The sequence below is a fragment of the Melanotaenia boesemani genome, chromosome 4 (assembly GCF_017639745.1).
Source record: "Melanotaenia boesemani isolate fMelBoe1 chromosome 4, fMelBoe1.pri, whole genome shotgun sequence".
Lineage (NCBI taxonomy): Eukaryota > Metazoa > Chordata > Actinopteri > Atheriniformes > Melanotaeniidae > Melanotaenia > Melanotaenia boesemani.
Genome location: NC_055685.1, coordinates 4,021,372 through 4,036,439, shown reverse-complemented (window position 1 = coordinate 4,036,439; position 15,068 = coordinate 4,021,372). Strand labels below are relative to the sequence as shown.

Below are 15,068 nucleotides of genomic sequence, written 5' to 3'. Positions count from 1 at the left end.
CCGAAGAAGAAAAAAAGAAAAAAAGAAAAAAATCATAAAAAAAACATTTCCCAAAAGTGCCTTTTTATTTTGGTGACACTGGAGGCTCATTAATGCTGCAGACTGTCAACAAGAAAAATCTCTGAGCTGTTCAGAAAGAAATTTTAAAAAGTCCCTAAAGACAAGCGTAATATTTCAAAATGAAATGAATCATGAAAGCCAGCCTTTTCCCCGTCCAGCCATTTTCACGAGCAGCTCGTACATCTGCCGCCCTTTTCTGCATCATTGCCACAAGATGGACGACAAACTGAAACGTACAGCGAGGAGGTCCTGCCGTCCAATAAGGAGGAAGAAAACTTAAAAGTAGTTTGTGTTAACTCATGGTACATCTTTAATTACCCAGCTTTCATTGCTAGCCCTGCTAGCATCAAATAACTAAAAAACAAACTCGTGGACTTACTAAACATTCAAGGTGAAGCTCACAGTCGGAGTACACACACGTGTTTGGCACACTGTAAATGCTGAACACAGGAGATTTCTTTCTTTACATGAGTAAACATACAGTTACATTCTCTGTAAACTACCATGTTGGTTTGTATAAAAATACTCTGCAACAACAAAATCTGTCTCTAGCCACTGAGTACGCCCCCCATCCCTTGCCATTTCCAAGTAAATCACTCAGAACCAACATGGGAAACAGTTAACCCAGGCACAAAAATGCCCAAATCCAAAACACTAAAACTATTCTTTTAAGAAGACCTTAAAACTATTTCCATCAGAAATTCTGACAGCTTTCAAACTTTCTTCAGCTCTAACCACATAAATAGAAGAAATACTTAGTTCTTGATTAAATTAACAGATCAAATATACAATGATGAACATATTTACACTTCTTTACAGAAACATTCTACATGGATAGTTCTTCATCCTGCCGATGACCGCCAGGCTCTCTGCTGTCGAAACATCCACAGCCGACCAGTGGAGCATCCACACCAGTGTCACTCAAAACAGAAATTAAACAACACCAACAAAAAAAAACAATCTTCCCATTCTATTCTGTACAAAATGAAAGGTAAAAAAGACAAAAATTGACAAAAAAGTCCCAAATGGGTCAGAAAAATCTGAAGGTTTCCATGTGCCCAGCGTTGGTTATAAAATATACTCCACCCTGTTGACACTGTGGGACTGGAGCTGCCGGTTGTCCTGCTTGTTCGTCCAGTGTGGAGAAGAAAGTTCCTCCCAGTTTACCAGAGAGTATGCTGGTGGTGCCAGAGGGAACCTGGTCTTACACAACCTCTTGTCCACCTCCTCTTCATCCATCTGGCTCCCAGAATCCGATTGTCTGGTCTTGGTGTTGACAGAGTTCTTGTCCTCGTACAGCTGGTGATGGAGGAGGAGGAGGTGGTGCTGCTGCTGGGGGTGGCTGGGCATGTTTTTCTCAATGGGATTCTTGATGTGGTTCAGCTGCTCCCTGGCGGTGCTGACGCTGTTGTGGAGGGCGTTGTTGTCCTCGGCTGCAGGCGGCTGGGACGACGACACTTGGGTGATGACCCCTGTGTGGGCGCTGTGCTTTTTGTGCCTCCTCAAGCACCACAGCAGAACCAAGCCCACCGCCAAGACCCAAACTACCATCACAGCCGAAACCAACAGCGGTACCAGGAGATCTGGCCAGCAGAGAGAGGAGAGGAGGTCAGAAATGTTTTCAGTCAGCCATCAAAGGGGATTTGAAAATATGAATTACGGAATTTTAATCAACGTGAATATTGGTGGTAAGGTCATGACACTGATTTATATCTGACTGAGCAGTAAAGACAAGACAGCATGATGTATAGATCCACGAAGAGAGGAGAACATGAGGAAAAGCTGATATTTTGTTAGTTTCCTGACCTGTATGACCCAATATTCATACCTTAGAAAACAAGTTTTACCATCAAGATGGTGTTTCACATGCATGTTCATTTAAGTCGGTGGAGAACCGATTCTCATTTGTATTGACGACAAGGCCAAGAGGCAGCAGCAAAAGGGTCATTTAGACCATGTTTTATACCAGGATGAAGATGGAAAAGTACTAGGATTAACCATCTTTGGGGGTGTGGGGGTGTCAGTAATGGAACTTAAAAAAAGAAGATAATTTGGATTTGTAGAGGGACATCAAATATATTTAATTTAATTAAATTTAAGTTAAATGAGGACACACATATGTACTGAGTCACGGATACATCTGTAGAACATGCTATAACTTGAGGAGAATGGATCAGGTTTATTTGGCTCCTTTCAGCAGTCGACAGTTTTACTACTAATAAAACCAGTTTCTGTTATTTCTACATTTCTGAAACAAGCAGATTTAAAGCCGTGGAAACATGTTGGGGGTTTGGGGGAAAGAGGGTGTTTTAATTCTGTCAGACCAGCTGTTTCTTTCTGCCTCTGGACTGAATTCAGACTGTAATATAAAACATCTGAAATGTTTAAAATTGAAGATAAATGCCATAACTGAGCCAGAAATGGCACTTATTTCATATCTAATATGAAAAATGTTTCATTTCATGAGTTTATATTTTTTTCATCATCACATGGCAGGAATGAGAAACATCACTGGGAAAAGTGGAAAGACTACAAACCCAAAGAATGAACTTCTCACACACAGATTTAACAGTTTTTTGTTGTTGTGAGCAGCTCACCATTGGCGATGTGGCTTTGCCGTCTCTGGATGCGGACCTCTGTGATGGCGCTAATGATGCTGCTGCTGGCGCTCCTCTTGCTGACCACATCTGTGATCCGGTCTGTGATTTCCTTCACAAAGGTCAGGCCTCTTCTGTGGTCATCTGTCGTCTGAAACAGTCCACAAAATCAAAAACTGGTCAGTATGCATGGATGCCAGATTTGTTACGGTCTTATGGCTGGATACAGTGGCACAGTAATCAGTTCATGAAATCTTTCCTCTAAACAAACATTCAGAATGTAGATGTTCTTTCTTTCTTTCTTTCTTTCTTTCTTTCTTTCTTTCTTTTCATATCTTGACACTCATCTAACATGTTACTTACGATGGCTACGTGGATCTCATTGGTGGTCCCGAGCGAAGACTCACAGGTCATTGAAATGAAGGAATCAGAAGACAGGTTCTTTATGGTGTAGAGGCCCCTGAGCTCACGACAAACCTGTTCCACGGTCACGCTCTGAAACACCAGACCAGCAAAACAACAAGTCAGCAAATACATTCTTAGGTGGCATATCTGCCACAGTGTGAAGTTAATGAAGTTGGAAACCCAGATTCGCTTACCTTTGCCATGACGTCTTTATTAAAGGTGAAAGTGACATTGGTGCAGCTGTTCTCTAGGCGGCACCTGGACGAGGCTGGGGCCTGATGGCCAGGGCCCCAGCACTCTCCTTGGCCGTGGCAGGGCTTAACGAAGCAGCGGTCATCGAGGACGGGAACACAAGTCTGACCGACTGGACACTCTGCACCGCCAGCCTGACTGTGGATGCTACAAGGTCTAGGTCCACACCACAGCTGTCGGAGACAAACGTCAGTGAAAGAGATTAAACCCTCCAAAGTTTTCCTTTTCAATATGTGAGCATCAGAACTGTATGTGCATTTTTTGGTGTTTTGCTAAAGGAAAATAAACTACAACATCACTTGGAAGCCATTATTTGAATGTACAGCTAAAATGTACAGGCCTATTTTTTCTACTTCCTGTCCAAAATGATGTACCAAAAAATGTTTTACTTTGTCAGAGTAACCACCTGAAACACAGTGGAAAATTTAAGTGGTTATCTCTTCCTAAAAGAAAACTACATTGAAAAACCAGAGAATAGCTGCACAATTCATATAGGAATGATGGAAGTAGTCCTAGGAATGAGTAAAGTAATCCTACCAATAAGACAAATAGTCAAAGGAATGAGTAAAGTAATCCTAGGAATAAGAAAAGCAGTCCTCTAGGAATGAGTAAAGTAATCCTAGGAATAAAAAAAGTAGTCAAAGGAATGAGTAAGTAATCCTAGGAATGAGTAAAGTAATCTTAGGAATAAATAAAGTAGTCCTAGTATTGAGTAAAGTAATCCTAGTAATAAGAAAAGTAGTCCTAGGAATTAGTAAAGTAATCCTAGGAATGAAAAAAGTTATGTTAGTCAAGAAGAGGTTAAAATATCTAATTATGTGAATAATCACATTTGTTTATGTTTTTTTTAGAACAGTCAGCTTAATATAAAGACTGTGACGGCTCTGGAGGGAATCTCTTCGTACCTTGGTGCAGGTGACTCTCCCACTGTGACATCGGCAGCTGTTGCAGTCATCGTCCCACCTGCTTCCATCCTGAGCCACCACCCCTCCGTGGACACACGGCCTTCCTGCCACTGGACAGAACCACACAGCTCAGTCAGCTGCCAGCTCCGACACATCTGAGCAACGCTTGCAATGATGCGTAACATAAGGCCGGTTTACCTCCACGTCCTCAGGCCTGTGTGACATAAACCCACAGGGCCTCTCCACAACCACAGATGTGCGGTTCAAAACTGTTCAACCTTTAGGTCTGTGGGTTAACTGTGGGTTTTAGTACAGCTGACCCAAATCCAAACCAGTTCACCCATGCAGAAACTGTGCGATCATTTTTTAAAATCTGTACATTAAACAACTTTATCAAAGGAAGTCATAAAGCCTTGCTGGTTCCTGACTTTGTGTGCAGAATTATTAGGCAAATGAGTATTTTGATCACATCATCCTCTTTATTCATGTTTTACTACGCCAACCGGTACAGGCTTGAAAGCCTACTACCAATTAAGCATATCAGGTGATGTGCATCTCTGTAATGAGAAGGGGTGTGGTCTAATGACATCAACACCCTATATCAGGTGTGCATAATTATTAGGCAACTTCCATTGCTTTGGCAAAATGGGTCAGAAGAGAGATTTGACGGACTCTGAAAAGTCAAAAATAGTGAGATGTCTTGCAGAGGGATGCAGCACTCTTAAAATTGCCAAGCTTTTGAGGCGTGATCATCGAACAATCAAGCATTTCATTCAAAATAGTCAACAGGGTCGCAAGAAGTGTGTTGAAAAAACAAGGCGCAAAATAACTGCCAATGAACTGAGGAAAATCAAGCGTGAAGCTGCCAAGATGCCATTGGCCACCAGTTTTGCCATATTTCAGAGCTGCAACATCACTGGAGTGCCAAGAAGCACAAGGTGTGCAATACTCAGGGACATGGCCAAGGTAAGGAAGGCTGAAAAACGACCACCACTGAACAAGACACACAAGATAAAACGTCAAGACTGGGCCAAGAAATATCATAAGACTGATTTTTCTAAGGTTTTATGGACTGATGAAATGAGAATGAGTCTTGATGGGCCAGATGGATGGGCCAGTGGCTGGATCAGTACAGGGCAGAGAGCTCCACTCCGACTCAGACACCAGCAAGGTGGAGGTGGGATACTGGTATGGGCTGGTATCATCAAAGATGAGCTTGTGGGACCTTTTCGGGTTGAGGATGGAGTCAAGCTCAACTCCCAGTCCTACTGCCAGTTTCTGGAAGACACCTTCTTCAAGCAGTGGTACAGGAAGAAGTCAGCATCGTTCAAGAAAAACATGATTTTCATGCAGGACAAAGCTCCATCACACGCATCCAAGTACTCCACTGCGTGGCTGGCCAGAAAAGGTCTAAAAGAAGAAAAAATAATGACATGGCCTCCTTGTTCACCTGATCTTAACCCCATAGAGAACCTGTGGTCCTTCATCAACTGTGAGATCTACAGGGAGGGAAAACAGTACACCTCTCTGAACAGGGTCTGGGAGGCTGTGGTTGCTGCTGCAAGCAATGTTGATCGTGAACAGATCAAGACACTGACAGAATCTATGGATGGCAGGCTTTTGAGTGTCCTCACAAAGAAAGGTGGTTATATTGGTCACTGATTTGTTTTTGTTTTGTTTTTGAATGCCAGAAATGTATATTTGTAAATTTTGAGTTGTTATATTGGTTTCCCTGGTGAAAATAAATAAGTGAAATGGGTATATATTGGGTTTTTGTTAAGTTGCCTAATAATTATGCACAGTAATAGTCACCTGCACACACAGATATCCTCCTAAGATACTAAAACTAAAAAAGCCCCACTCCAACTTCCAAAAATATTCAGCTTTGATATTTATGAGTCTTTTGTGTTCATTGCGAACATAGTTGTTGTTCTATAATAAAATTAATCCTCAAAAATACAACTTACCTAATAATTCTGCACACAGTGTAAAATGGCATGAATTTCCCCTGAGCTTGTTTTTATATTTAGTATATACAGGAAATATGATCATTTCTACCTATTGTGGCCATTTTGACTGCACAGGATTATGCACTGTTCTATTTTTAGTTTCCGGATGTCTGGATCACATTCCATGGAAGTTCTGTAAAAGGTGAACATGGAGAAGACTTGTTGCTGTGTATTACAACATACTGCAGTGTCACAGCATCAGTTTCTTCATTTTCCTGTTCGAATAGCTGTGGAGTAGCGGCTGGCTTTAAAACCCAGAGATTTAGGTGTACAGATAATAAAATGTTCAGCAACAGAGCTGCAGACTCCTCTGCTCTGCGAGATGAACCGAGCTGCAGTTAAAAATCAGAGAGGAGGTCTTACCCTCTTGGCAGTGCGGGCTGGTTCTTCCTGGAGGACAGATGCAGCGATAACCGTTGATTTCATCAATGCAGGTAGAGCCAAAGGCGCAGGGTGAAGACTGGCACTCATTGATGTCTGACAGATACAGGAGGTGATTGATTATTTCTGTACATCCTCTGGATATTTAACCCTTCTTCTAAACCTGGGAGTCTATCTTGTTAGCAGCATTTTCACACAAACGTTTTTCCAAAAATTCATTTCCAGTAGAAGTTTAAAGACTGAGAACTGAATTTAAAGCAGATGAAGAAGGTTTCAGTTTATTTTCTGTGGGTCTGATGGCAGTTCAGAATTGATGGAGGATGGTGTCAACACTCACTGATTCTGCAGTCCGGTCCAGCAAATCCAGGAGCACATTCACAACGATACCAGTTGTCTCCATCTATGCAGGTGCCACTGTTGTAACTGTAGGAAGACAAAGGTCATTACTGACAGCTGCAGGAAGCAGCATGGAAACCTCCAAGTCATTCTGATTTGATTTGGTGGAAATGTGAGGGAGAAGCAGCTCTAACGAATGTTGGATGTGATGGTTTATCATCATCAGTCATTCAGTGTGTGTTACTGAAGTGTATTTAATCTATATGTAAAGAGGAATCAATCTTTTATGTCTTCATTTAACAGCTGCAACCATAACAAGAGAGTAACCCTGAGAGAGTTTCTCTGCTCCCCAGTGGTTTATGTCTCTGAAATCCAGACTCCAGCTGGGACTGCAGGAATGATTCACTCCGACTCACCAGGGATCAGGACTGCAGTTGTCTGTATCTGGGGAAAAACAAACAGACAACATTACGTATAGGACAAGTCAGACTGTTTTCTTTTAGTCCAAAAATCTGACCATTTGGCCCAGATCCGGCCCAGAGCCCATACAAGTTCTGTTCCAGATCCACATAACAGATCCAGGCTGGTTTCTGTTGGCGCAACGGACCAAAACTGGTACAGTGCTGTTCTTCCTAAACTGGCCCAAAACAGCTCCGGCCCTGGGCCAGATGTGGATTCAGATGTGGATGTGGTGATTTGGTTCCTATCAGAACCAGACCCGGATCTGCTTTGACTCTTCTGACTACACTCGTTTCCCACCCACTAAAACCTCGACTTGGCCGATGTGACCGTCAAGGTTTGTTAACAAATAAGAAAAGTCAATACAATCAGTACAAAACAGTTATCAGACCCTCTCTGTGGAACCAGCTCCCAGTTTGGCTTCGGGAAGCAGACACCCTCTCTACCTTTAAAGACGCACTACGTAACTTTTCACCTTAAAACCCTGCATTCCGGACTCGGACTGATGGCACAGTGATATAATGAGCATTTCTTGAGGTGCTGCTGCCCAGTAGCCTCCCATGGCTGAAAAACCAAACTATACAACTTTTTCATCTGAGATGCCGCATGGCGTTGCAGTCGAGTTTCACGTCACATGCTACCGGATATAAACACACTTTTTGAACATGCATCATGAAAACACAGGTCAAAATAAGACTGTCTTTTGCTGGCTGGAGAAAGCTCACAGTGCAGGTAAGATGCAAGATTAGCCGATTACAGGGGGCGCATCACTGGGAAAATTGTTCTGTAGATACAGATCGGGCTTCAAACTTTCCTTTCTGATAAATCTTATAGCAGGTCTGGCTTGGTGACCCTTATCCATCCCTTTAGTCCTGCTGCTATAGGCCGAGGCTGCTGGGGGATGTCCCATGATGCACTGGGCTCCTAGCTGCTTTCTTTACTTTCCATGTAGAAATATCTGACATCGCTGTTGTCTTTCATTTGTGTTTCTCTTCTTCTTCCTCAGCAGGAACCCCTGGATTAGTTATACTGCTGGTTGACCCCTCTTTCCTATCCTCTTCACCCCCAACCGGTCTAGACAGATAGCTGCCCTTCCTGGTTCTGCTCCTGATCAAGGTTTTCCTTCCTGGTTCTGGACCTGATGGTGGTTTTCCTTCCTGGTTCTGGTTTTGATGGAGATTTCTTCACAGTGCTCACTCAGGACGTTGGACTGAATCACAGTGAACTCTTGATGTGAAATGTTTACTTTGATGAGCTTAAGCCATGATGCATCAGACTAAAGTGATGCATCATGTTTAAGCATAACAGCGAGTTATTTTGTTGTTTTTTAAAAAAACATTTACAGACATCATTTAATGCCAGCTTGTTTTGTAGGGATTCTCAGAAGCCTTAAACTGCATTTCTTAGCAAACAATCTGCATAGATTTTTTTTCCATATTTCTTCTGTTTTGTTGGACTCTAAGATGTCCAGAGACACCAGTGGCAAGTGTGAAGCAGCAGCGACCATCCATCATTATGTCTCCACTCTGAGGGAACGGTGACTCACTGTGGCTGCAGGTGGTGCCTTCCCAGCCCTCCTTACAGATGCAGCTGAAAGACTTTCCATCCACCACACAGGTTCCTCCATTCTCACACGGATTCGGGAGACAGCTGCTGTTCTTTGCTGGAAACCCAAGTGAACCATCAGCTGACAGATTCTCATAGAGGTAACACTCCTAACAAAGAATGTGCTGTCACACTCACCAACACTGCAGGTAGACCCCTCCCAACCTGCTGTGCACAGACACCTGAAGGTATCTCCTTCATCAGAGCAGGTTCCTCCATTTTTACATGTCCTGTCATCACACTGACTCTCCCCTGAAAATAAGAAATATCCTCCTGTGAATACTTAATATGGAGTGAATTTCATATTCTATATTTATCCAGGAAAACCTTTTTAAAATCTGTTTTCCAAGAGTGTCCTGGCCGAGACAGCAGCAGCACAAACATTTACAAACTGACCAAAGGATGCTACACACATTAGGATTTTTTAATCTGAAGAGATTTTTTTTTATCTGTTAGAGACCCCACACTTAAATATAAAAAAAATCTGGCAACAGTTTTGATCGTACTGTGTGTGGTGTGCTCCGATAATCTCAGCATAGAACAACACACAAACAACAACGCTGTCCCGCAACTGATCTACAATCTAGTCCTCCGAGCCAGAAATCTGGCGTGATCAAACGTGATCTAACAAAAACGCAGAAGAAACATGGCACCAATCAGAAAAATGAAGAAGAAACATGGCACCAACCGGAAAACACAACACCCAGCATGGCAGAGGACATACCTGATGAAGTAACGATGGTGGTCTTGCGACTACTGTTAACAGGAAAAGCCAGAACTGACAAAAATAACAGACTGGAGATGACGTGAACACGGACTTTATATCTTTCCTTGTTCTCCAGTCAGCTCGCTCTCTGATTGGCTACATTCCGTTCAGCGTCACCATCCACACAGTCACAACTCTGGAGTCGTCGACTTTCCTCAAACACGAAGATTTTTGGTCGTAACTATTGAACCAGTTTAATACTTGCGATTGTCGACCACGACTCATTTCAGAGCCGATTGTCAAAATTTGAACCCACCTCAGACAACAGGAAAATCTGACAAGATTTCAATAGGGTGTTTGCCGTCCTTAGTGAGGAAGGGGAAAATCAGGCCAAAAACAGCCCAATAATCTTTTTGTGTGTGCCTTGCTTAAGGTATTAAAATCTAATCAAAATCCCAAATCAAACAGAACATCTCCAAACAGATGTATCTGTCTTCAGATCATCCAGGTTTTTCTTTAGCACATCCAGTAAAACCAGGTCAAGTTTCAAGTCTTCTCCAGTTTGTTCCAGACAGCAGCAGGCATGAAAAACATTGTTCAATTACAGTTTGCATCCTTAATAAAAAAATCCCATGAATAAGGACTAGAAGGTCCTGATCTCTTTAAATGGAAAAAATTGAATGAATATACTGATGAAATTATTGATGAACGTCAGAGCTCCATTACACACAGTGTCCAGAGCAGCAAACTGAGACGAAGCATGCATGAAGAAAACATCATTTTAATCTGAAACTGATATCAAGGTAGCAGCAACCAGAAAGACAGGATTTTATCCTGAAATAGAAACCAGCTGCAGTTTCAACCTTTTCACCAGCTGAAGAATAAGTGGAATAAAAGAAGAGCTTTATCAGTAAAAATAGTGAGATATATGTAACATGATACAAACTCATTATGTGAACCTGTGAGCTGACGATCGGAGACAGGTTGTGTGGTGTGGCCTTGACATTTAAGAAAAGTGTGACTGCTTTTATCTGTATTTAGCAAACGTTTTAAAACACAAAAGCTTTGCTGAACTGTGTTAAAAGCCAGTTTCTGAACTGGCGGGGGGCTGTGCAATAAATCACAGCATCATCAGCATATTAATGAAATTTTGCACTGGACACATTTAGTATTATTAATATGAACGATAAAAAGGAGTGACCCTAAAAATGACCCCTAAGGCACTATTTCAGGGATGCCCAAAGTCAGTCCTGCAGGTTTTTAGTGTTTCCTACTTCAACACACCTGACTCAAATTAAATAGATCCAACAGCCTATTAGGTTTTGCACAATTACTCATTAATTTGAGGCAGGTGGTTTTGGAGCAGGGACACAATGAAAACCTGCAGGATTGTGGCCCTTGAGGACCGGAGCGGGACACCCATGCACTAGAAGGTAAAACCTTTTGCAATAAAACAAATCTGCAAAGGACGAAGGTACAAAACAGTTACAAGCTGAAAAGGTTTAACATAAGCAGACGATGATAAAACTGACTTGAGCTGCAGGTTTTTCCTTTCCAGCCGTCGCTACATCCACAGAAGAAGTCGCCAATGAGGTCATTGCAGACGCCATGATTTTGGCAGGGGAAGGAGCTGCAGTCGTCGGTGTCTGAATGACGATACGACAAAATGTCAGAGCATGTCTGCTGGAAGAGGAGGAGGAGGGAGGAAGAACACTCACTCTTTTCACAGCTGGGTCCCTCCCAGCCAACTGCACAGATACACTGATACCGACTGATGTTATCGATGCAGGTTCCTCCGTTCAGACAAGGGGCGCTCTCACAGTCGTTTATATCTGAGATACAGAAGGAAGGACGGTGAGTATTTAGATGGAGGCCTGAGTTAAAGATTTAACCAGAAGGTTGAGAAGACAAACACTCACTCTCATGGCAGTACACTCCGGTGAAGCCCTCCTCACACTCGCAGCTGAACTGTCCTCCAGTGTGACTCCGACAGTGACCGTGGGCGCCACACACATTGGACATGATCAAACGCACCCCGGCTGCTGTGCTGTTGGATGCCATGGCAACTGTGCAGCTGTCAATCACTGAGGAAGAAGGTTTACAGAAACTGGAATGAGCGATTCTCTAATTCTGATTCACATTTTACAACATTCACCTTGTTCATTAGTTTCACACACATGAGATTTAGACAGAATAGAATAGAATACAATAGACACTTTATTTTCATTCAGTATATGCAGTAGTTGTACATTGGAAATTTAAAATAAAAGACTCCAGAAAAATGCACATTTATGGATATAAATATAGGATAAAACATAAAAAATTGGACGTGTATCATAACATACTGAAGCAGGAAACATTTAACAGTCCAGTAACCTCCTATTCAGTCCAACAACAGTGTATAGATGCCATATGCGATTGGGGGGGTGTCCCAACAGTCTGATTTCATAGGGAATGACGATATTACAGAGCCCATCTGTCCTTGTTTTGGTGCTGCAGAATCTCTTCCCAAAGGGCAGCTGGGAGAGCAGACCATGGTGGGCGTGTGGAGCCTTTAATAAAGTTGAGTTTACAGTGTTTCTGTACAATGTTCTGGATGGATGGATGGAAGGAAGAGAGATGGAAGAGAAGGCTCTAGAGCTGCCAAAGCAGATGGAGATGCAGTTGGTCAGCACAGTCTCTACAGGGCCTCGACAGCAAGTGGTCAAAATGGGGGGAGACCAGTGAGGACGTGTTGTGACCAGCAGACTGTCAGTTATATGCACTTTCAGAAACTTGGTGCTGCTGACCACCTCTACATGAGTGGCCAGGCTGGTTACTTCAAAGCTAAAGATCGTTTCCTTGGTTTTCTCGACCAGGGGTGTACACAGAATTCTGGGGTCTATGTACAAACTACCTTGGTGGGCCCCTTGTACAATAGTTCTTGCATATCTTTTCCGTGGTATAGGACAAAGATAATAAATATGATCTTAGTTTAACCTCTATGTGGAGAAAAATAAATAAGTATAAAATGTTAAATAAATTAAATGGTCAGACTTCACGCATCTTTATCTATATTTGCAGAAAAAAAGAATCTTTGTGTTTGAACCTTTCTCTTTGACCAGCAGCTTCTCTGGTCATAGTCCTGGGTCCTCTGGCAGACACTCTTTTGCATTGTTCAACCTCTTACTGTCTTTCAGTTCCTCTTCTTTCCTCTCCTCAACCTCCTCATTACCTTCAAAGCAACCTTCACTTTCCATATCTTCACTTATGGAACCAGCTTCCACTTTGGGTTTAAGAGGCCGACTCCCTCTCTGTCTTTAAATCAGGCTTAAAACCTTCCTTTTTGATAAATCTTATAATTAGAAGTGGTCTAGCCATCCCTTAGTTATGCTGCCATAGGCTTCATAGGACATCTCGTGATGCACTGAGTCTGGTGCCTGTTGGTCTCTCTTTGCGGTCCTCTCCACCCCAACTGGTCAAGGCAGATGGCCGCCCTCCCTGAGGTTTTCCTTCCTAGTTAAAGGGGGTTTTTCTTCCTTTCCACTGCCACCCTGTGCAGCTCAGGATGGGGTATTGAATCAAAGTCAAGATTCTGCCTGTTGGTTTTCCTTAACTAGTCTATTATTTTCTGTGAATATCTGATAATCTAATGATGGACCTACATAAACACTATTGATCAGGTTAAATACATGTTTTCTCTCCATGTTTATCTTACCTCCTGTCTTAACTGAACTTATTCTACTCTGCATTAATTACAAGCAGGGTGAACACTTTTCTGATGTACGACACTCATCCTTATTTTCTAGTTACTGCACTGACTGAAGTCATTCAGTAATTGTAAGACAGCTCTTTTAAAGGTTAGATATTTTCATAAGGTGTTAAATCTGTTCTAATAATCAGACTCTGCTTATTCGTCATTCATTATGGTTGTAAAGTTGGAATATTCTCTCTGTTTCATTTGATTTGTTTAAAATTGACGGTAGATGAGTTGTTATCAACATTTTTGTGATACTTTTTTTTGTGCGCTAATTTTCAGAAATTCTAAAATTACAAGAAATCCATTGATACCAAATAAGTCATGGTTGATCAGTGGGAAAGGACTAAAGTATTGATGTAAAGCTGAATGTTTTTTTATTATTATTTTAGTCCAACACCAGGGTCAGGTTTTTCTCACAGCACCAGTCCACCTGCTGCTTTCTCTCCTCGTCTCAGATGAGACCTACCACCGAAGTACCATCTGAACACTCTATGATGTGGTTGGAGGAGGATGCAGCACAGCTGCAAGGCGTAAGCAGCAGTGGACCCTGTTAAAGCTGGAGATGATGTCCCCCGCCCTCACTGACTGGCCTGTTGGGGAGGAAGTCCATCAGCCAGTTGCACATGGAGGATGATTGTATTAAAGGCTGAATGAGGTCAGTCAGCAGCATCCATGCATGTGTGTTTTTAGGTGAATTGTAGAGGACATGGCATCCTTTATGGAGTGGTGAACTGGTCTAAGTCAAATGCAGGGGGTCACATGGAGGTGATGTGGTCCTTTACCAGCTTGTTGAAGCACCTCATCACTGTGGAAGAGCATTAAAATATGTGATGGGAGAATTATGGTGGCAGCCCAGACACATGCTGGAAATGTGCTCCAGGGAGGTGTTGAAAATGTCCGTAAACACTCCGAGTACTCATCCTGGAACGTTGTCGAGGCCTGGTGAACATTAACTTTCCTCAGGGTTGTCGTTTATTCCTAGTAGGTGAGAGCTGGCAATACTGTAACATGAGTGGCTCAGTTTATTTCCTTCTCACAGAAAATATTCTGCCCTTTTTATGTAATTCTGGGTCTTTTTAAAGAAAATAGATAGTTTTCTAAAAGGTTTCACGAATCTAAACTGTCTATAACTCAACATGAACAGAACTTGTTCATGTTGTCTGTGAAGTACTCCGAGGTGATCTTTTGTAAACTGGAGCTGTATAAATAAAGAGAATTGACACTAAAATGATGTTGTTTTGTGTCACAGTTTGTTGTTTCAAATTCATGTACATTAAAAATGGGGCGGCGTGGCTCAGTGCGGTCATCTTGTAACCTGAGGGTTGCTGGTTCGATCCTCCACCTGTTGAGCTCATGTTGAGGTGTCCCTGAGCAAGACACAGAACCCCTAATTGCTCCTGATGGGTCGTGGTCGAGCGCCTTGCATGGTAGCTTCTGCCATCAGTGTGTGAACGTGTGTGTGAATGGGTGAATGTGATGTATGATGTATGATGTAAAGCGCTTTGGGTATCATTCCAGGTACATGAAAGGTTTGTATAAATACAGACCATTTACCATTTAAAAATGGACATTTAACAGCAGATCAATGTAATTATGACGCAAGATAATGAAGTG

General features: G+C 42.4%; 1 protein-coding gene across 1 annotated transcript in view; it reads right to left on the bottom strand.

Moving 5' to 3' along the window:
• Positions 1 to 279: 279 nt before the first annotated feature.
• The window catches only part of LOC121638341 (protein jagged-1a-like), a 32,227-nt gene continuing 17,438 nt past the window's right edge, over positions 280 to 15,068 (bottom strand). The window contains exons 14-26 of the mRNA XM_041983067.1: positions 11,635 to 11,799; positions 11,434 to 11,547; positions 11,248 to 11,361; positions 9,148 to 9,261; positions 8,951 to 9,067; positions 7,362 to 7,389; positions 6,947 to 7,032; positions 6,592 to 6,705; positions 4,220 to 4,329; positions 3,257 to 3,487; positions 3,021 to 3,152; positions 2,658 to 2,808; positions 280 to 1,643 (exon numbers count right to left, since the gene is read on the bottom strand). Of these exons, the coding sequence (XP_041839001.1) occupies positions 1,129 to 1,643; positions 2,658 to 2,808; positions 3,021 to 3,152; positions 3,257 to 3,487; positions 4,220 to 4,329; positions 6,592 to 6,705; positions 6,947 to 7,032; positions 7,362 to 7,389; positions 8,951 to 9,067; positions 9,148 to 9,261; positions 11,248 to 11,361; positions 11,434 to 11,547; positions 11,635 to 11,799 (1,991 nt within the window). The 3' untranslated portion in view covers positions 280 to 1,128. The remainder of the gene's footprint in view (positions 1,644 to 2,657; positions 2,809 to 3,020; positions 3,153 to 3,256; positions 3,488 to 4,219; positions 4,330 to 6,591; positions 6,706 to 6,946; positions 7,033 to 7,361; positions 7,390 to 8,950; positions 9,068 to 9,147; positions 9,262 to 11,247; positions 11,362 to 11,433; positions 11,548 to 11,634; positions 11,800 to 15,068) is intronic.